General features: G+C 35.9%; 1 protein-coding gene across 3 annotated transcripts in view; it reads right to left on the bottom strand.

The window, feature by feature from the left end:
- The window catches only part of LOC117342513 (fibronectin type-III domain-containing protein 3a-like), a 148,969-nt gene that overhangs the window by 24,469 nt on the left and 104,566 nt on the right, over nucleotides 1-19,934 (bottom strand). For all 3 annotated transcript variants that reach the window (XM_033904689.1, XM_033904690.1, XM_033904691.1), the window contains exons 3-7: nucleotides 16,445-16,634; nucleotides 9,449-9,583; nucleotides 2,859-2,977; nucleotides 1,208-1,356; nucleotides 662-721 (exon numbers count right to left, since the gene is read on the bottom strand). In XM_033904689.1, the coding sequence (XP_033760580.1) occupies nucleotides 662-721; nucleotides 1,208-1,356; nucleotides 2,859-2,977; nucleotides 9,449-9,583; nucleotides 16,445-16,634 (653 nt within the window). The remainder of the gene's footprint in view (nucleotides 1-661; nucleotides 722-1,207; nucleotides 1,357-2,858; nucleotides 2,978-9,448; nucleotides 9,584-16,444; nucleotides 16,635-19,934) is intronic.

Raw genomic sequence — 19,934 nt, 5'->3', positions numbered from 1 at the left:
ACTGAAATTCATCACATATGCTCATCCTGTAATAGTCTTTGGAGTCATATTTCAATGAATCTATCAAATAACATACATTCCATCAAACACATGATACAGTCGTGGACACAACGTAATACTAAATTATATTTCGGCAGAAATGATATGTAGATTTCATATTTCCATCAACAGTTGGTCACGTAAGGATAAATGTCAATCGTTCAATGATCACTCCAAGTTTCCAGGAAATTAATTTGGAGATGGTCCGTCTAGCACAAGTTCCAAGGAAATCTATCCATGCAGTAACGACCCATAAAAATGGATCGGGACATCAATAATTATCCAGAGCATTGAATCACCAGTAATAATCCATTGAACACTAGAGCCATGATATTGACCTCCCAATGGTCCTCTTGTTTTACAGTCACATATTCCAAGGTAATAATCCATCAGGGTAGATATAAACACATGGTCTCTTATTCTCGGAAACCAATCCAACAAAATGTCGAGTATGAGGAGCATGAAGACTGTAAATACATATATATACATAACTACAGAATTCCTATTTATGATAAAATAAGTTTACTCACTCAAGGATGATTGAAAACCTTGCAGGATAAATCCCTATAGAGTACCCAATTATGTAACTGTGTAGACTAGAGCAATAATACATAGAACTCACTTTAAATGGTACTCGGTGGCTGGTTTTAAATCTTTTAGTGTAATTTCTGTTGCATCACCCCTGAAAAATATACAAATGTTACACATCATGAAAATTCTGCAAAATTTACTCGCAAATTGATATACCAAACTTAAGGAATGCATGGTAAGTAATTGTAATTTTATCATGACACAGAGTACAAGGTATGGAACTTGAATAGCAGGCTTGATTTAAGGATGATAAGACCATCAACCATGGTCCTTCAGTCATCTACAATCTAATGAAGACACTTTACATGACAAAGAATGATGAACTAGACAACTCTATACACAACATTACAAATTACCTCCCTTGTATAATTGAACTCAAACATATAAGAGATTATTAAAATTTTGAATGACACTAACACAAAGAAATATATAAACTCCAGTATATCCCGTACATTAAATGAAAATTTTAATTGGCAATGCTTTCTGTCATGAAAAATATAAAAAGAAGCAGCGTTACAATAATATTTTCAAACTGACAAGTACATTATAAGTATGTTAGTGTGTCGTTTTTACTTACGAGTAGACCGATTTATATTTGCCATCCTTTCCTTTATCAGACAGCAGAAGTTCATACTGGAACTCCGCTGCTTCTATCACAAATTCGTTCTGGTCGTATTCTGGTGGTGCCAGGTGTATTAAGGCACTTCTTGCTTCCACTTCTGTCACCTGTAATTATGTCAACATGGGCAAATCTCAGTCAGGTAAACAAGGAATTTTTTGCTGACCTACTAGTACTGAAATTTTGCAAAGCTGATGTTGCTTTTATGAACAGTATATTAGAAAGTTGGTGATGTTTTTCTGACCTACTTCTGATTCAGGTATGCTGATAGTAGGTGATAAGTTTCAGACCTACCCCCCCTTCAGGTATGCGAGATAGTTAATGCTTTTTCAGACCTACCCCTGGTTCAGACATGTTAGATAGTTGATGTTTTTTCAGACCTACCCCTGGTTCAGGCATGTTAGATAGTTGGTGATAAATTCAGACCTACCCCTGGTTCAGGCATGTTAGATAGTTGGTGATAAATTCAGACCTACCCCTGGTTCAGGCATGTTAGATAGTTGATGTTTTTCAGACCTACCCCTGGTTCAGACATGTTAGAAAGTTGGTGATGTTTTTCTGACCTACTTCTGATTCAGGTATGCTGATAGTAGGTGATAAGTTTCAGACCTACCCCCCCTTCAGGTATGCGAGATAGTTAATGCTTTTTCAGACCTACCCCTGGTTCAGACATGTTAGATAGTTGATGTTTTTTCAGACCTACCCCTGGTTCAGGCATGTTAGATAGTTGGTGATAAATTCAGACCTACCCCTGGTTCAGGCATGTTAGATAGTTGGTGATAAATTCAGACCTACCCCTGGTTCAGGCATGTTAGATAGTTGATGTTTTTCAGACCTACCCCTGGTTCAGACATGTTAGAAAGTTGGTGATGTTTTTCTGACCTACTTCTGATTCAGGTATGCTGATAGTAGGTGATAAGTTTCAGACCTACCCCCCCTTCAGGTATGTGAGATAGTTAATGCTTTTTCAGACCTACCCCTGGTTCAGACATGTTAGATAGTTGATGTTTTTCAGACCTACCCCTGGTTCAGGCATGTTAGATAGTTGATGTTTTTCAGACCTACCCCTGGTTCAGGCATGTTAGATAGTTGGTGATAAATTCAGACCTACCCCTGGTTCAGGCATGTTAGATAGTTGGTGATAAATTCAGACCTACCCCTGGTTCAGGCATGTTAGATAGTTGGTGATAAATTCAGACCTACCCCTGGTTCAGGCATGTTAGATAGTTGGTGATAAATTCAGACCTACCCCTGGTTCAGACATGTTAGATAGTTGATGTTTTTCAGACCTACCCCTGGTTCAGGCATGTTAGATAGTTGGTGATAAATTCAGACCTACCCCTGGTTCAGGCATGTTAGATAGTTGGTGATAAATTCAGACCTACCCCTGGTTCAGGCATGTTAGATAGTTGATGTTTTTCAGACCTACCCCCGGTTCAGGCATGTTAGATAGTTGATGTTTTTCAGACCTACCCCTGGTTCAGGCATGTTAGATAGTTGGTGATAAATTCAGACCTACCCCTGGTTCAGGCATGTTAGATAGTTGGTGATAAATTCAGACCTACCCCCGGTTCAGACATGTTAGATAGTTGATGTTTTTCAGACCTACCCCCGGTTCAGGCATGTTAGATAGTTGGTGTTGAATGATCTTCCTTTCCTCCTCCAGGTCCTGACCCGTATCCACTGGCGGTGTGTTGGTGATGCTTCCAGGCTGGATCTCTCCATTTACTACAAAATCAACGTTCCAATTACTAATACAGCCAAAATGACACAAAATCTTGTGTATTTATATTATTTAATTACAATAATGTATCATGACCAGTAAATACAATCAATGAACATCGTAAACTATGAAGATTTTATCATTATTACTGATGTTGGGTGGTCACTTCTTTAATACCCAGGCGATCTGGGTTCAATTCCCGATCAGGTGTTAAAATGTATCAGGGTCACCTACAGGTACTCAATCACAACATTTTTCAACATTAATTTTCATTTTTATTTATGAATCTGTTGTTCTCATGTCAATAATAAATATATTTTTAATTCTGTCAAACTTTTAGTTATTTTCTAATAAAAAAAAATGGTGTTGATTTTCTTAGCTAGGTTAACCTTTTTTAAGATTTATGGTACAGTGGATATGATTTCTGAACTACAAGGTGAAATAAGCCTGTTTTGTCCTTTGTGACATGGTAGCCAGTACAGGGTTACCATTGCCTTCAGGAACACAAGTTGGCAGTGAATGAGTGAGAAATTTGACTCCACATTTTCCAGTGTACTAGGGTTTAACATCATCACACACATCCTCATCAGTTTCAAAAGTTTAAATCATCCACCTGGCTGAACTTTCTTCTGTTTGAAACCTTTTTTTATTGTTTTTTTCTCCAGAGAAATAGCTACAAAGGTAACTGGTATGTATCTAGTATATACTGGCTATGGTACAATGTAGGTAGGATCTAGTGCACACATACCCCAATAAATGAAGATTAGAACTGGAAATTAATTAGATATACTATGGTATATGACTTATAATCTATGTTTACAGATGGAGAAACAGACAGTACACACCGTACTGCAAGTTGGTTATCTTGACGATTTTCTGCTTCAAGCATAAAAATGACAGTCCACAAACTTGACTCAGCTAAATAATGTTTACTTAAACTCTGTAACGCCATATTTTTTTCCCTGTGGAAAGATTTTGAACAGATTGCAATTCATGGGTATTTAGAAAGATTTATGGTAAATATGAGGGACTGAAAACCTTCCCCTCCTCAAACTGAAATAGCCCTGCTGTGTCAAATCAATGCAGCCTTCAGAAGGCTACATGTATGCAGGAAATGTTTGTTGTTGTGTCTCAGGATCATAACAACTCATTATGTAGTATGATTCAGTGACTGACATGTGATAGCTGGTCTGGGTGCATGTCACTGACCGAGATTCCAGCGTCCTCAACAGCATGCAGAGGCCAGCAAAAGATTGCAAAATGGATCGTGACTGTCAGTAAACAAAGACTGGGCCCACACAACTTAACAATCCACTGTCTGTGATTATTTAAGAAATATCCACAAATAAGGTAGATCCATCCACACATACATTCTAAAACTCCTACTCCCTATGTGATAATCTGATATGGATCCCCACACAAATTCAAATAACCCAAATCCATGTCATGAAATGGATCCCAACACAAATTATAACAATCCAACTACACATGTGATAATTTGAGGTGGTCCACACATAAATTCTAACAATCCAACTACACATGTGATAATTGAGGTGGATCCACACACAGATTCTAAAAATCCAACTCCCTATGTGGTAATTTGAGGTGGATCCACACACAGATTCTAAAAATCCAACTCCCTGATTTTCATAATATGAGGCGGATCCATGGCAAAACCCTATAGTACTAACATAACATGTACAGTACTGTATCTAAAGATCATTTCAAAACTGATTTTACAGTTTTCTCAAAGGATGTGAAAATCCAAATTGTATGCTATCTTTTCTGTGTTGTTACTGTCATTATTGATTATATATCAAAGAAATGCTGTAGAATGACATTTGTATGGTATCATAAGAATACTGAAAAAGCAAAGATTCAGCTGAAAAAAAGAAGTTATCAAATAACTCATACATTTCAAACATAAAATATTTTGATTGAAAGACCAACAGACAAATCCTAGATTTTAACCCGTGTATATGTACCCTGCAACCTATGACCTATACACTGACAAGACAGGTACATCCTCTATTGTCCCCGGTCTACCACGAATATTTGTGGGGAAAGTGACACGGACATATTTGTGGTTTTCCTGTCTGGGTTTTACATAAAGCGACGTGACTCCACAGAAGAATTGAAAATGTATACTGACAGGTGATTTAAACCACATACAACAAATGACAATCAACAGGTGTTACACAGGTAACACACTACAGAAAAATATCTACAGGTGTTTATTCTTATAGAGGCTAAATACATGTTATACAGGTTGTATACCTGTCTCCTGAAATCTCCGTAAGTTACTTAATATAGAGGTTAAACACACGTCTCCTGAAATCTCTGTTATTAAGTTACTTAATATAGAGGTTAAACACACGTCTCCTGAAATCTCTGTAAGTTACTTTTAGCGGTTATATTAAGCACACGTTTTTCCTGAAATCTCCGTTCCTTAAATCTGGTATATTTATTGTCATTGTTTTCCAATATTGATTTGTTTTTTGATTATGTAAATATTAGACCCTGCCAGTGTAGCCAACTGTCAACTAATTCTCATACCATACTCATCCATGTATACATCAGCACTTGCGTTTTGTTAACATGTTATTCTAAACATTTTCCTTCATCACCACATGTATGGCCCAATTTGTTTAATTCAAGCTTGCTGCAAAATTTTCCATGAAGACATGCATGTGTTATGATATTTAACACGGAATTAGGGCAAGCAACCTGTAAAGTGTGTGAAGCTGATTCATACAAAGTAGAATTACAATTACTGAAAGCTATAATATATATATAACTTGCAGTTTGCATTAAGAAATGGTACACCAAATGTACCAAGAGAAATTTTTTGCCAACTCATCAGAATTTGTAGCCAGTGTGTTTTTCTGTATGACTAATACAGACTGGTGTCAGTCTAGGGTTTGTGTACCTCAGTAACATAACACTGCTCCATAATAATCATTTTATAGCCACAAATTTCAGATGTTACCCATCCTTAATAAAAATATGTCCATTATCTAATTACATGTACAAGAGCCTTACTTGCAATATTAGCTAACAAAAACTGTAGCCATGGCAGTATTAGTTAATTTTATTTCTGGCATTCATCAGATATCTGACGGAAACAATCTGACAGATGTATCTTATCCTATATGGTACAGCATGCAGTAAGGTGGGAAAATATATCAAAAATGTGAAGTTCTATGAAGTTAATTGTCTATTGCTTTTCCTGATAAAACTGATAATGAAATGGATTTGGTATAACCTGTATACCTATACAAGTATAACACCTGTATACCTATACAAGTATAACACCTGTATACCTATACAAGTATAACACCTGTATACCTATACAAGTATGACACCTGTATACCCATACAAGTATAACACCTGTATACCCAAACAAGTATGACACCTGTATACCCATACAAGTATAACACCTGTATACCCATACAAGTATAACACCTGTATACCCATACAAGTATGACACCTGTATACCCATACAAGTATAACACCTGTATACCCATACAAGTATAACACCTGTATACCCATACAAGTATGACACCTGTATACCCATACAAGTATAACACCTGTATCCTATAACACCTGTATACCTATAACACCTGTATACCTATAACACCTGTATACCCATACAAGTATATATACACCTGTATACCCATACAAGTATAACACCTGTATACCCAAACAAGTATAACACCTGTATACCTATAACACCTGTATACCCAAACAAGTATAACACCTGTATCCTATAACACCTGTATACCTATAACACCTGTATACCTATAACACCTGTATACCTATAACACCTTTAACACCTGTATACCTATAACACCTGTATACCTATAACACCTGTATACCAAAACAACTGTATACCTATAACACCTGTATACCTATAACACCTGTATACCTATAACACCTGTATACCAAAACAACTGTATACCTATAACACCTGTATACCCAAACAAGTATAACACCTGTATACCTGTAATACCTGTATACCTATAACACCTGTATACCTATAACACCTGTATACCTATAACACCTGTATACCTATAACACCTGTATACCTATAACACCTGTATACCTATAACACCTGTATACCTATAACACCTGTATACCCATACAAGTATAACACCTGTATACCTATAACACCTGTATACCTATAACACCTGTATACCTATAACACCTGTATACCTATAACACCTGTATACCTATAACACCTGCATACCCAAACAAGTATATACACCTGTATACCCATACAAGTATAACACCTGTGTACATGTACATCACTTGAATACCTGTACAAGTAAAACACCAGTATTAACCTGTACAAATATCAACATCTGTACACCTGTACAACATCTGTATACCTGTACAAGTGTGTGTCTGACAACACATATGCTGGTTTTCCCCAGAGTTGACTTTCTGTGCAGTACTGTGCCACCTGTGAAGTATTTCTGTTTCCCTATCTCTAACAAGGCTGTCTGTTGGACTCATTCCTCATCTGGTTTGAACATTTGCCAGATAGAAGTTCCCGGAAATGATTTTGTAACCCTCAAAATATCTCACATGATGGGATACATACAGAGCTGCTGATAGAAGGGATAGAGAACCACATATCGATAGGACAGATACAGCGACACCATATTGACTGACAGGACAGATACTGCGACACCATATTGACTAACAGGACAGATACAGCAACACCATATGGACCGACAGGATAGATACAGCAACACCATATTGACTGACAGGACAGATACAGCAACACCATATTGACTGACAGTACAGATACAGTGACACCATATTGACTGACAGGACAGATACAGCAACACCATATTGACTGATGGGACAGATACAGTGATACCATATTGACAGACAGGACAGATACAGCAACACCATATTGACTGATGGGACAGATACAGTGATACCATATTGACTGACAGGACAGATACAGTGACACCATATCGACTGACAGGACAGATACAGTGACACCATATTGACTGACAGGACAGATACAGCAACACCATATTGACTGACAGGACAGATACAGCGACACCATATTGACTGATGGGACAGATACAGCAACACCATATTGACTGATGGGACAGATACAGCAACACCATATTGACTAACAGGACAGATACAGTGACACCATATTGACTGACAGGACAGATACAGTGACACCATATTGGCTGACAGGACAGATACAGCAACACCATATTGACTGATGGGACAGATACAGCAACACCATATTGACTGATGGGACAGATACAGCAACACCATATTGGCTGACAGGACAGATACAGCAACACCATAATGACTGACAGAATGTAAAACTTTTAAATACTATTCATCAGATTATGGACACTGTATTTAGTGTAATTTGGTTAACAAAAGGCTGCTATTGGGTAAATACTGATATCAAATTTGAATGAAGGTATCATCGTTTTTATATTTCTTTTATGTGATTATTTTCATTGTTTCAAATACTAATAATACCCTCACAAATGAACAGATGATAGCATACATTTTTGACATTTTAAAACCCGATTTTAAACATTTTTTTACCTCCACCTCTAAAAAGTGAATTCAGTAAATCGACTTTCTGTTTCAGTGCTAGGCAGCTTCAGAATACCAGAGTGTGATTGTTTGCCTCAGGGAGCTATCTTACAGAAAGCACATGTGCACACTGATCACTGAAAGCTAAATACCTGGTTATATTCTGGCATCAGGCCAGGTAGCATACACCCAAATTTTGAACTGATTTGACCCCTGATGACTAAGGGAAGTAACTCTGTATTGAAGGTAACAATTCTGACAAAAGGTGGCATGTGCTTTAACAGATTAAGGCAGGGCAGCATTGGGAAGTGTTTATTTTCTGAACTTTTTCATCAATGAGATAAAAGTATAAAATTCTTACTCTTGATGCTTAAATTCATTAATCATGAACTGACCACAATGGCAAAACATATTTGAAATTGTTTGTGTATAAAAATAGGGGAGGTAACTCCTACCATATCAGATCTATCACTAAATGACCCATGGCAGAATCTGTGCATCTAGTGGGGAGTGATGTATGAGTTTGTACGGGACTCCCACTGCTGGGATAGTTTACATTGTCTAATAATGGATTGTTGTCTGACAATACGTTTCAGATAACTTAGCCGATCTATGGTCATTTATTACTTCTTTGACAGCTTACCTTTTTTTCTTGTCTGGTGTTTTAATTTCATTTTAAATATCTTTTATTACTTGCAGGAAATACATCTTTTGAAACTTGAATATCAAAGAAAAATGTAAACACTAATTTGTACATAACATCTTCAATGTAAACTAATTACTTTCTTGTATGACCTTGACCTGTGACCTTAAGGTTAAATGTCACCTAACAATGATGGGTTGATTATATGACCTTGACCTGAACATCAGTTTGATGAAGAATTTCCTCTCACCTTTAGGTTTTGGAGATCGCCGGGGAGGGGGTCTTTGGTTGTAAAATCCTTCTTCCAGCCTCTGATAATATTTTTTCCGCACTTTTTCTCTCTGTCGATTTGTTCTGTTCTCCATCGAACTTTGTTGACTTGGTCCTACAAGGAAAGGTTAAAGGTTAAAAGGAATCAAAATTCAAATGTGTTTCAACAAACCACAAGTTGGAATTTCTTACGCTAATGCATGTATTTAAATGGAAAAACCTGCATCAAAATCTGGAACTTCGGGAATAACATTTTCAGATCCTTTCCAGACACTACATTACTTTTGATTATCAATTACTGTAGAAAATCGTTAATTCCTTGTCAATATTTCTGGGAATCAAATAGACTTGTATGAGTATACAAGTGAGATTTCAATGTAAATTTTACCTAGAATCTACAAATTTACAGTCTATTTTCTCAATTTTCAAGTTCAGTGGCAAACACAGCTTATTCTTCTATTTGATTTACCTTAATTAATTGACTTGACAATGTCATCATTTATTATTGAACAACACAATCAGCCTGTTTAACCATTTCTGATTTAGACATTGGACACAATAATAATGTGATTTAAGGTTGCATGTTAGACCTGGGCAGAAAATAAATTACATATTGTCACTGGTAAAAAATTAACATGATTGATTTTAATCACTGCATTTGCCTTAGCCTGACATTTCCTGCCAAAAGGTCATCTGGGCGAGACAAGTCATTTATACTGATCAATAATTACGGCTGTCACCACGGACACACCTAAAGTAACACCACTGTACCTACAGCAACAAGCTAAATAAAGCCTTCATTACTAATCATTCCACAGAAAAACAAAATAATTTAGATAAATCACTGATTTTACTGGAAAAGCATTTATATACCAGATCTGTCTAATAGGAAAACCTGTAGGACACAACATACAAGTCAGAGTAACCTGTCAACCAGCTGTAGGACACAATATATAGGTGAGATTAACCTGTCAACCTGTAGGACACAACATATAGGTCAGATTAACCTGTCAACCTGTAGGACACAACATATAGGTCAGATTAACCTGTCAACCTGTAGGACACAACATATAGGTCAGATTAACCTGTCAACCTGTAGGACACAACATAAAGGTCAGATTAACCTGTCAACCTGTAGGACACAACATATAGGTCAGATTAACCTGTCAACCTGTAGGGCACAACATATAGGTGAGATTAACCTGTCAACCTGTAGGGCACAACATATTGGTCAGATTAACCTGTCAACCTGTAGGACATACAACATATAGGTCAGATTATAACCTGTCAACCTGTAGGACACAAAATATAGGTCAGATTAACCTGTCAACCTGTAGGACACAACATATTGGTCAGGTGAACCTGTCTAATCCGACACATTTTGGGATACAAAATATTGGTCAGAGTAACCTGTCTAATCTGACAACCTGTAGGACACAACATCAAGGTCAGATCAACCTGTCAACCTGTAGGACACACAACATATAGGTCGGATTAACCTGTCAACCTGTAGGACACAACATATAGGTCGGATTAACCTGGTAACCTGTAGGACACAACATATTGGTCAGGTGAACCTGTCTAATCCGACACATTTTGGGATACAAAATATTGGTCAGAGTAACCTGTCTAATCTGACAACCTGTAGGACACATCATATTGGTCAGATTAACCTGTCAACCTGTAGGACACAACATATTGGTCAGAGGTGAGGAAACTTCGTATGGACAGACAGATAAATGGAAACTTTGTATGGACAGACAGATAAATGGAAACTTTGTATGGACAGACAGATAAATGGAAACTTTGTATGGACAGACAGATAAATGGAAAGTTTGTATGGTCAGACAGATAAATGGAAACTTCGTATGGACAGACAGATAAATGGAAACTTTGTATGGTCAGACAGATAAATGGAAACTTTGTATGGTCAGACAGATAAATGGAAACTTTGTATGGACAGACAGATAAATGGAAACTTCGTATGGACAGACAGATAAATGGAAACTTTGTATGGACAGACAGATAAATGGAAACTTTGTATGGACAGACAGATAAATGGAAACTTCGTATGGTCAGACAGATAAATGGAAACTTTGTATGGTCAGACAGATAAATGGAAACTTTGTATGGACAGACAGATGGAAGGAAACTTTGTATTGACAGACACATATGAATGGAAACTTTGTATGGACAGACAGATGGAAGGAAATAAGTGTAGATGGACAGACAGATAAATGGAAACTTTGTACGGACAGACAGATTAATGGAAACAAGTGTGGATGGACAGACAGATGAATAAGAAAGAAACTGGATCAATAGACAGACAGTTTTTTGAAGTGGTAGTCCCTAAATATCAAATAATGACAACTACTTTTTTCAGTTACACATGGTTTACTCCAGTCACTTTTAATACATCAAACATTTATATCATAAGATGAAGTTATTTACCTGTTATGTTATATAAGTAACAGGGAAGTGTTTCCCCTAACACACATGGTAAAGTACACCTATTTCCTCCTGGTTATTAAGAGATTAGACGAGGAATCCAATGCATCAGCTATTAGCAGAATCCTAATACTCTGTAATGCTGCCGTATACCACCTTGAACTCAAACCACTCTGTAATGTGTGTTTAAGAATGAGAACACATTTTCTACAACATTCTAAAGAACGTCTGCAGTTGTGTGTGAATGGCTGACTTAACCTACATTGAATAACATTACATTTAATTCAGTTATTTCTCTTAAGAGACTTCAGCTTCCGTTACCAAATAGTTACCATGGTATCATTGATAGTTCACATTACAGTGTAACAGCAGCAAAATTCTGTTGATACAGTTTGGCTTTTTTTTTTTATAAAGTTCTGAATTTATACACCAACATCTAATAAACATCAGATGAATAATACAGCTGAATTTTTATATATGCCTTTCACCTTGTGGCTGTTTTTTGGATGTTTCCAAATTACCAAATGACCTTGACCTCTGAATGCCTTCCACAGGCAAGCGGTATGATAAGAATTCAGACAAATCCAAACCCTGTTGAAATTGCACAGCAATTTTAACAAGGTATTTGTAACAAACAATCAGCTAACAAAAGATGTCTACAAGGTTCACAAGGAAGAATCAACAAATCTCATTGATCATATTTTTCACACAAGACTGATTTTAACAGACATATGTCATTTACTAATTCAAGGAAATATATTTTATCTCAAGCTAGTATAGACTGAAATTAGGTGTATACATACCAGAGGGGAGTGGGGATTGCATATATTGTATGATCCACAGTTTGATTATGGGTGAAAGCTCTATAGGTTTAGTATGTAATTATTTTGAGCTAAAGAATTATTTGTTAAAGATTATAGGAATCTGCAAAAGGGTTTTTAGCTGCCTTGCCCTAATGGTCATCAATTTAGTTCTCTACAAATTTGGTTGGGGAGGAAATTCTTATCCAGTGAAGTCTGCATCTGGGTCTCAACAAACTCTACCATGAAATTAATTAATACAAAGAATGTAGAATTTATAAAAATTAAACTAAATAAATAAGTTTTAATACAGTTTGCTGTCAATTTTGTCATCGGAATTGACTTTGATCTTACGAACACGACAAGGGATATTTACTTCATTCCTAACTACAATGGTTAAAAAAAAAAATAAGAGCAATGATTTTAAACATTTACCAGTTCCTACCAACCTTATTCAGAACATCAATATTACATTTTAAAATGATGTCTGATCTACTATCAACTTTCTTATCATTTACAAATTTGTCCGCTGCAAAATTAGCCTGTTCAGGGTATCATGCAAATTAGATTCGAACTTGTGACGTTCTAGCTCTACTTGTTTTTGTTTATGGTAAACAGCCCATACAGCTAAGATGATGCATGATGATTTGGTTTCATCTTGACCATTTTGACTGGTGTTATGTACCAATTTACCAAGTACATGCGTATGCCCCAAGACAACCATTTCCACAATAAACACGACAGGTGTTGATTTCACGGTTGGTTGGCTGGGCACCTGTCATATTGGCTCAGATAAGGCAGGTTTATAGAAGTAATTTTGGGTATATTTTACCATTCTGAACATAAAAACTTTTCCCTATTCGGAATTCAGGGGGTCAGTATTAGAAAGTTTTTTTATTACGGTAACAAAGAAGGATCCAATTCGATACATCGCCATTTTGATCGGTATCAAGAGGGGATCTGTTTTGAGAATTGATCTGTTTTGGAAGGTTTCACTGTATTTCAATTTAAATAAGATAAATTAAACATGGTATTATATATGTATATGTATTTAGCACCAACATGGAAATTACTACAGTCATTTAGTTTTCATATAGATATATACATAGATTCACAATATAATTTAATTCATTATCATAAACATAGCCAATTACTAATACATAACGGCCTACATGTATATACGTACATTGTCCATGGAATGATATATCACTGCCTTGGCAAAATTAATAAGAGTCCAAAAATCGTAACCATCTATGATTTATAGATCTGCTAGAGAATTTGAGTTATATATACGTTAAGTTGTGATTAGGTCCATAGATATCCTAAATACAGTTGATTATTTTGTCAATATGTTTTCCAGCTATGAGGTAACCTGTATTTTGTCGCTGTTACTCTGACATAACAAACACTTTTATCACATGTGTAATATACCCTGGAGCGTTTTTATTGGCTGTATCAGTCAGAAATCAATTGTGATGTCATGATATCGAGACAATGATGTTACGTCATGAGTTGTGAATTGCGCAAAAAAGTGGTTATCCCTGTCTGCTAAGCTTTTGTTCTCCACATTTTATAAAACTTGATGTGTAATTTTAATCCTTGATCTCCAGGGTTCAAAAAATAATAACTTCTTAGATTTAAAATTGTGTCATAAAATTTCATTTGAAAAGAAAACTCATTTAAGTTCCTAAATAATGACTTCAGTACCACGTAACAAGTATAAAACAGACTGTAGTATATATATCGTGAAGTACCACGTAACAAGTATACAAACAGACTGTAGTACATATATCGTGAAGTACCACGTAACAAGTATACAAACAGACTGTAGTATATATATCGTGAAGTACCACGTAACAAGTATACAAACAGACTGTAGTATATATATCGTGAAGTACCACGTAACAAGTATACAAACAGACTGTAGTATATATATCGTGAAGTACCACGTAACAAGTATACAAACAGACTGTAGTATATATATCGTGAAGTACCACGTAACAAGTATACAAACAGACTGTAGTATATATATCGTGAAGTACCACGTAACAAGTATACAAACAGACTGTAGTATATATATCGTGAAGTACCACGTAACAAGTATACAAACAGACTGTAGTATATATATCGTGAAGTACCACGTAACAAGTATACAGACTGTAGTACATATATTGTGAAGTACCACGTAACAATTAAGTATACAAACAGACTGTAGTATATATATCGTGAAGTACCACGTAACAAGTATACAAACAGACTGTAGTATATATATCGTGAAGTACCACGTAACAAGTATACAGACTGTAGTACATATATTGTGAAGTACCACGTAACAATTAAGTATACAAACAGACTGTAGTATATATATCGTGAAGTACCACGTAACAAGTATACAGACTGTAGTATATATATCGTGAAGTACCACGTAACAAGTATACAAACAGACTGTAGTACATATATTGTGAAGTACCACGTAACAAGTATACAGACTGTAGTACATATATTGTGAAGTACCACGTAACAATTAAGTATAAAACAGACTGTAGTATATATATCGTGAAGTACCACGTAACAAGTATACAAACATACTGTAGTATATATATCGTGAAGTCGCAGGTGAGACATGGAAAAGAGACAGCCTGCCAGCATGTTTCAATGTTTTGCTATTTACATCTGTTCACTAACATATTGGACCAATATTTGTATATAATACAGTACTTGCATGTATGTAGATCCAGGTGAAATAAAATCGTTATCTACTGCCTTATTAAATGGCTAACTGTGTCAATGTCTATCCAGGTAGACTACAGTACAGGTAAAATGTTAAGGTACATGACCCAGACCTATTTATAGAATGTCCCTAACTTCCTAACACAGACAGGCATTCAACATCTGCGATGAACTGTGTCATGCTATGAATAGCAAATATACATAATGGGTCACGAATAAAACAAGATACCGAGAAACACTTCATGCTCGTAAGCAGTGGAATTTCATTCAGACTCAGTGCTGAATGTGAACCAGGTAGGACAAGCTAACCCAATTGTCCGAAAGTGAAAATAGACAGGAGATAGAGCCTTACCTTATTAAAATCGCCCTTGGCAACAAGCTAATGACAATGTATGTCACTTAGGTGTATTGAGGATAGGTCCAGAAACGTCACCGATTACAGGCACAGTAGCTTGTCTATCATATATTGTCTATCTGTTGTCAGTTTATCTTTGCTGATGTGTCACCCATATGTTTGATATTTACACAGGAAATGACATCACAGGGGAATTCCCCTAGACGCCTGTTCTTACCTTGGCTGACAGGAGAGTTCTAGTTTTGGAGCTTTAACAATATTGCATACCTTTACTTAAGTATAGCATATGTTTTGAAATTGTAGTTTTTTAACTATTGCAAAGGGAAACATGCTATGATATTTCCTGAATTAATTAACCCTTTCCCACTTTTCCTGTAAACTTTTGGTATGCTATTTTATTATTTTAGCTAGCACTTTGATTTCAATAGCTTCATTTAACTTTTCAAATGTGACATCAATTTCAATCTGAGATGTAAACCTTGGAGTATGGTACTTCAATGAATTTAAATGCTTGTGAATGACCTTGGTGAATGACCTTGTGGAATTACCCAAATGAATGACCTTGGTGACTGACCTTGGTGAATGACCTTGGTGACTGACCTTAGAGAGGTTTGGAAAATGACATTTAGTTTCTATTACTTACCTGGAGTATGAACTGGTCCACTGGGTAGACTATTACAGCTGGGCGGGGGTGGGGTGCCGTGAGGGTGTGTAGGTGCCCCCGCAGGGACATGAGACGACGCCCCAGGGTGGGTGTGGTGGTGATAGGGGTGGGTAGCATAGTGAGGCGTGTAGCCCTGGTAATACTGAGGTGCGTTGTTGTTTGGTCCGCCCTAGAAAACACAAGGAAAACAACTGAGTTAACATCACAAAACAAATGGTATAACATAATTATTCTACAATTGTGTTTTCCTTCCTTTCACCAGATTGTTATCCCTCACAGACCCAGAATGCAAAACACCAATTCTGTATGAAGAAAATTCATTAAAATCTAACAATCAAATAAATGAAATTAATCACGAAACCCCTCTACATCTTGGCAATAAATTGAAAAGAATCAAATCATGTGAATTTATTAAAAGTTTTCAATTTCATTTTATAATTAATTTCTTCAAGTCTAATTTGAGAATAAAAATAAAACCTTTAATGTCAGCTTAATAATCTTTGTTTCAAATGGCTTATCTAATTATTATGAAGCATCAGAAATGAATCTTATCACAGGAGTCCTGCAAAAAAAGTTGACCTAAAATAAACTAAAATCAGTTGGCAACTTAAATGAACTTCTTAAATGTCTCAAACTACAAATAAAACTCTATCTGCCATAAATGAATTTATTCTGAAACAAAGAAGAGGAGATTCTGATAATACATTCCATTATCGTCTCTCTCTAATGTATTCATATTTTTAGATGAAAGATTTTTTTTATAATATCATCCACTACACTTTAGAATATACTTAAACATGATGATTATTTCACTCAGTTAATAGTTATCATTAAATTAATTGAAAAACACTCAAAACAATATTGATTTAATATAGTATTGATTACTTTTGTTGGCACAGTACTTCACAGCAATATCTTTTAGCATCAAATAATCTAAAAGCATGTAGCTACATTAAACATAATAGAAGGGGGAATCCAGTTTGATCAAAGGCTTCAATACCATAATGTCTTCATGTCTTTAATTAACAAAGATAAAATTTCTACTATTTACTGCTCAAATGAGTTCAGTTATTGGAGTTTGAAAACCTAGAATAGATTGGTTTGAAACTGAAAAATGAATAAGCCTGTGACTTTTTGTTACCTATGACACACAGTGACTGGCATCAGAGATATAATTAAGCCTGTGACTGTTTGTTACCTATGACACACAGTGACTGGCATCAGAGATATAATTAAGCCTGTGACTGTTTGTTACCTATGACACACAGTGACTGGCATCAGAGATATAATTAAGCCTGTGATTTTTTGTTACCTATGACACACAGTGACTGGCATCAGAGATATAATTAAGCCTGTGATTTTTTGTTACCTATGACACACAGTGACTGGCATCAGAGATATAATTAAGCCTGTGACTGTTTGTTATCTATGACACACAGTAACTGGCATCAGAGATATAATTAAGCCTGTGACTGTTTGTTACCTATGACACACAGTGACTGGCATCAGAGATATAATTAAGCCTGTGACTGTTTGTTACCTATGACACACAGTGACTGGCATCAGAGATATAATTAAGCCTGTGACTGTTCGTTACCTATGACACACAGTGACTGGTATCAGAGATATAATTAAGACCGGTTTACATGACACTATCTGTGACTAGGAGAAGGAATTCTGGATGATTCTATAAAGGCCCTACCGATCACAATGGTGCTACTGAGGTAACGAATACAAAAAGACAATTATTAAAATCATTGAGATTTTTAAATTCTGCATCAAAACAAAACAATATAATTCATACTGTAACTGCATGTGCTGAAATCATAAAATCATAATTTCACAAATATGAAGAATGCTTATATTATGAGGACAGGTTAAGATATACAGGCATTTTTGTACAACATTTATACATTGAAATTAAAGTTGTTTAATTTGATACCTGAGTATTCATGTCAACTAATATAACAATGTTGTACAGCTATTGTAAAACCATCAAATAAGACCCCTACATTATCTGACATCCTGTCTATTATGACTACTGTATCATGTCCTACAGGATATTAGAGTGGTTCCATTATCTGTATCAGAACAACATGCAAGCTTATAGCAAAAGGTGAATTTAAAAAAAATTTAATTAAGAAAAAAACCTGAAAATACCCAGTAGAGATGTAAAATACAATAGACTTCTAATGCTTATTGGTTCTACTCAAAACTAACTGAAACCTTAGGTTGATCTAGATGATCAGCTGACACAAATAGTCAAAGGTCCACCAAAACTACAAGATTATCCAAAATATTTGACCAGGTTTGAGAACATGCATAATTTTAGACATTTTGAAGGTTGAGCATCCATCCAAGGACACAACTAAGTGTATCTAATGCCACAAATAAGTGTATCTAAGGCCACCACTAAGTGTATCTAAGACCACAGCTAAGTGTATCTAAGGCCACGACTAAGTGTATCTAAGGCCACCAGTAAGTGTATCTAAGGCCACCACTAAGTGTATCTAAGGCCACAGCTAAGTGTATCTAAGGCCACCACTAAGTGTATCTAAAGCCACAGCTAAGTGTATCTAAGGCCACAGCTAAGTGTATCTAAGGCCACCACTAAGTGTATCTAAGGCCACCACTAAGTGTATCTAAGGCCACAGCTAAGTGTATCTAAGGCCACAGCTAAGTGTATCTAAGGCCACCACTAAGTATATCTAAGGCCACAACTAAGTGTATCTAAGGCCACAGCTAAGTGTATCTAAGGCCACCACTAAGTGTATCTAAGGCCACAGCTAAGTGTATCTAAGGCCACAGCTAAGTGTATCTAAGGCCACCACTAAGTGTATCTAAGGCCACCACTAAGTGTATCTAAGGACACCACTAAGTGTATCTAAGGCCACAGCTAAGTGTATCTAAAGCCACCACTAAGTGTATCTAAGGCCACAACTAAGTGTATTTATGAACCACAGCTTTCCTCACACCTCTATTGTTAAAGTTTAAGTACACGTGACCTTGTTCTGGAGGCAATAGGGACAACAAGTTATTTGAGTGTTAATTTGTTGAAAACAGCACCTGGCATGTTACACTTATCCAATATAATGAAATATAAAAAGTGTTCAAGGCTTTTGAAACAAACATTTCTTCGGTTGCTGAATTGGTATTTAATTCGTTCAGGTTACATATTTTCTGCATTAATTGTTAATGTAAATAAAATGGTGGCTTACTGCAATTGTACTTTTAAAAGCACTGTCTAGGACACTGCATAGTGTCCTTAATATAACTTAGTTCAATTTTCTTTTTCAAAAACGCTACATGATATCACTAACCTTTTTATTTCTGCATTTCAAAACAACACACCAAAAATGCTAATTTAGAACTTCAAGGGGCGAGCCAAAAAACTACTTCTGGTACAGAATTCAGAAAAAACACAAAGTATGGAAAGACATGATTTATGGATGACCTTGTTCTTCTATGC

This window comes from Pecten maximus, chromosome 14 (genome assembly GCF_902652985.1).
Source record: "Pecten maximus chromosome 14, xPecMax1.1, whole genome shotgun sequence".
Taxonomy (NCBI): domain Eukaryota; kingdom Metazoa; phylum Mollusca; class Bivalvia; order Pectinida; family Pectinidae; genus Pecten; species Pecten maximus.
Note: the sequence above shows the minus strand (reverse complement) of the source record. Positions and strands in the feature narration are given on the sequence as shown.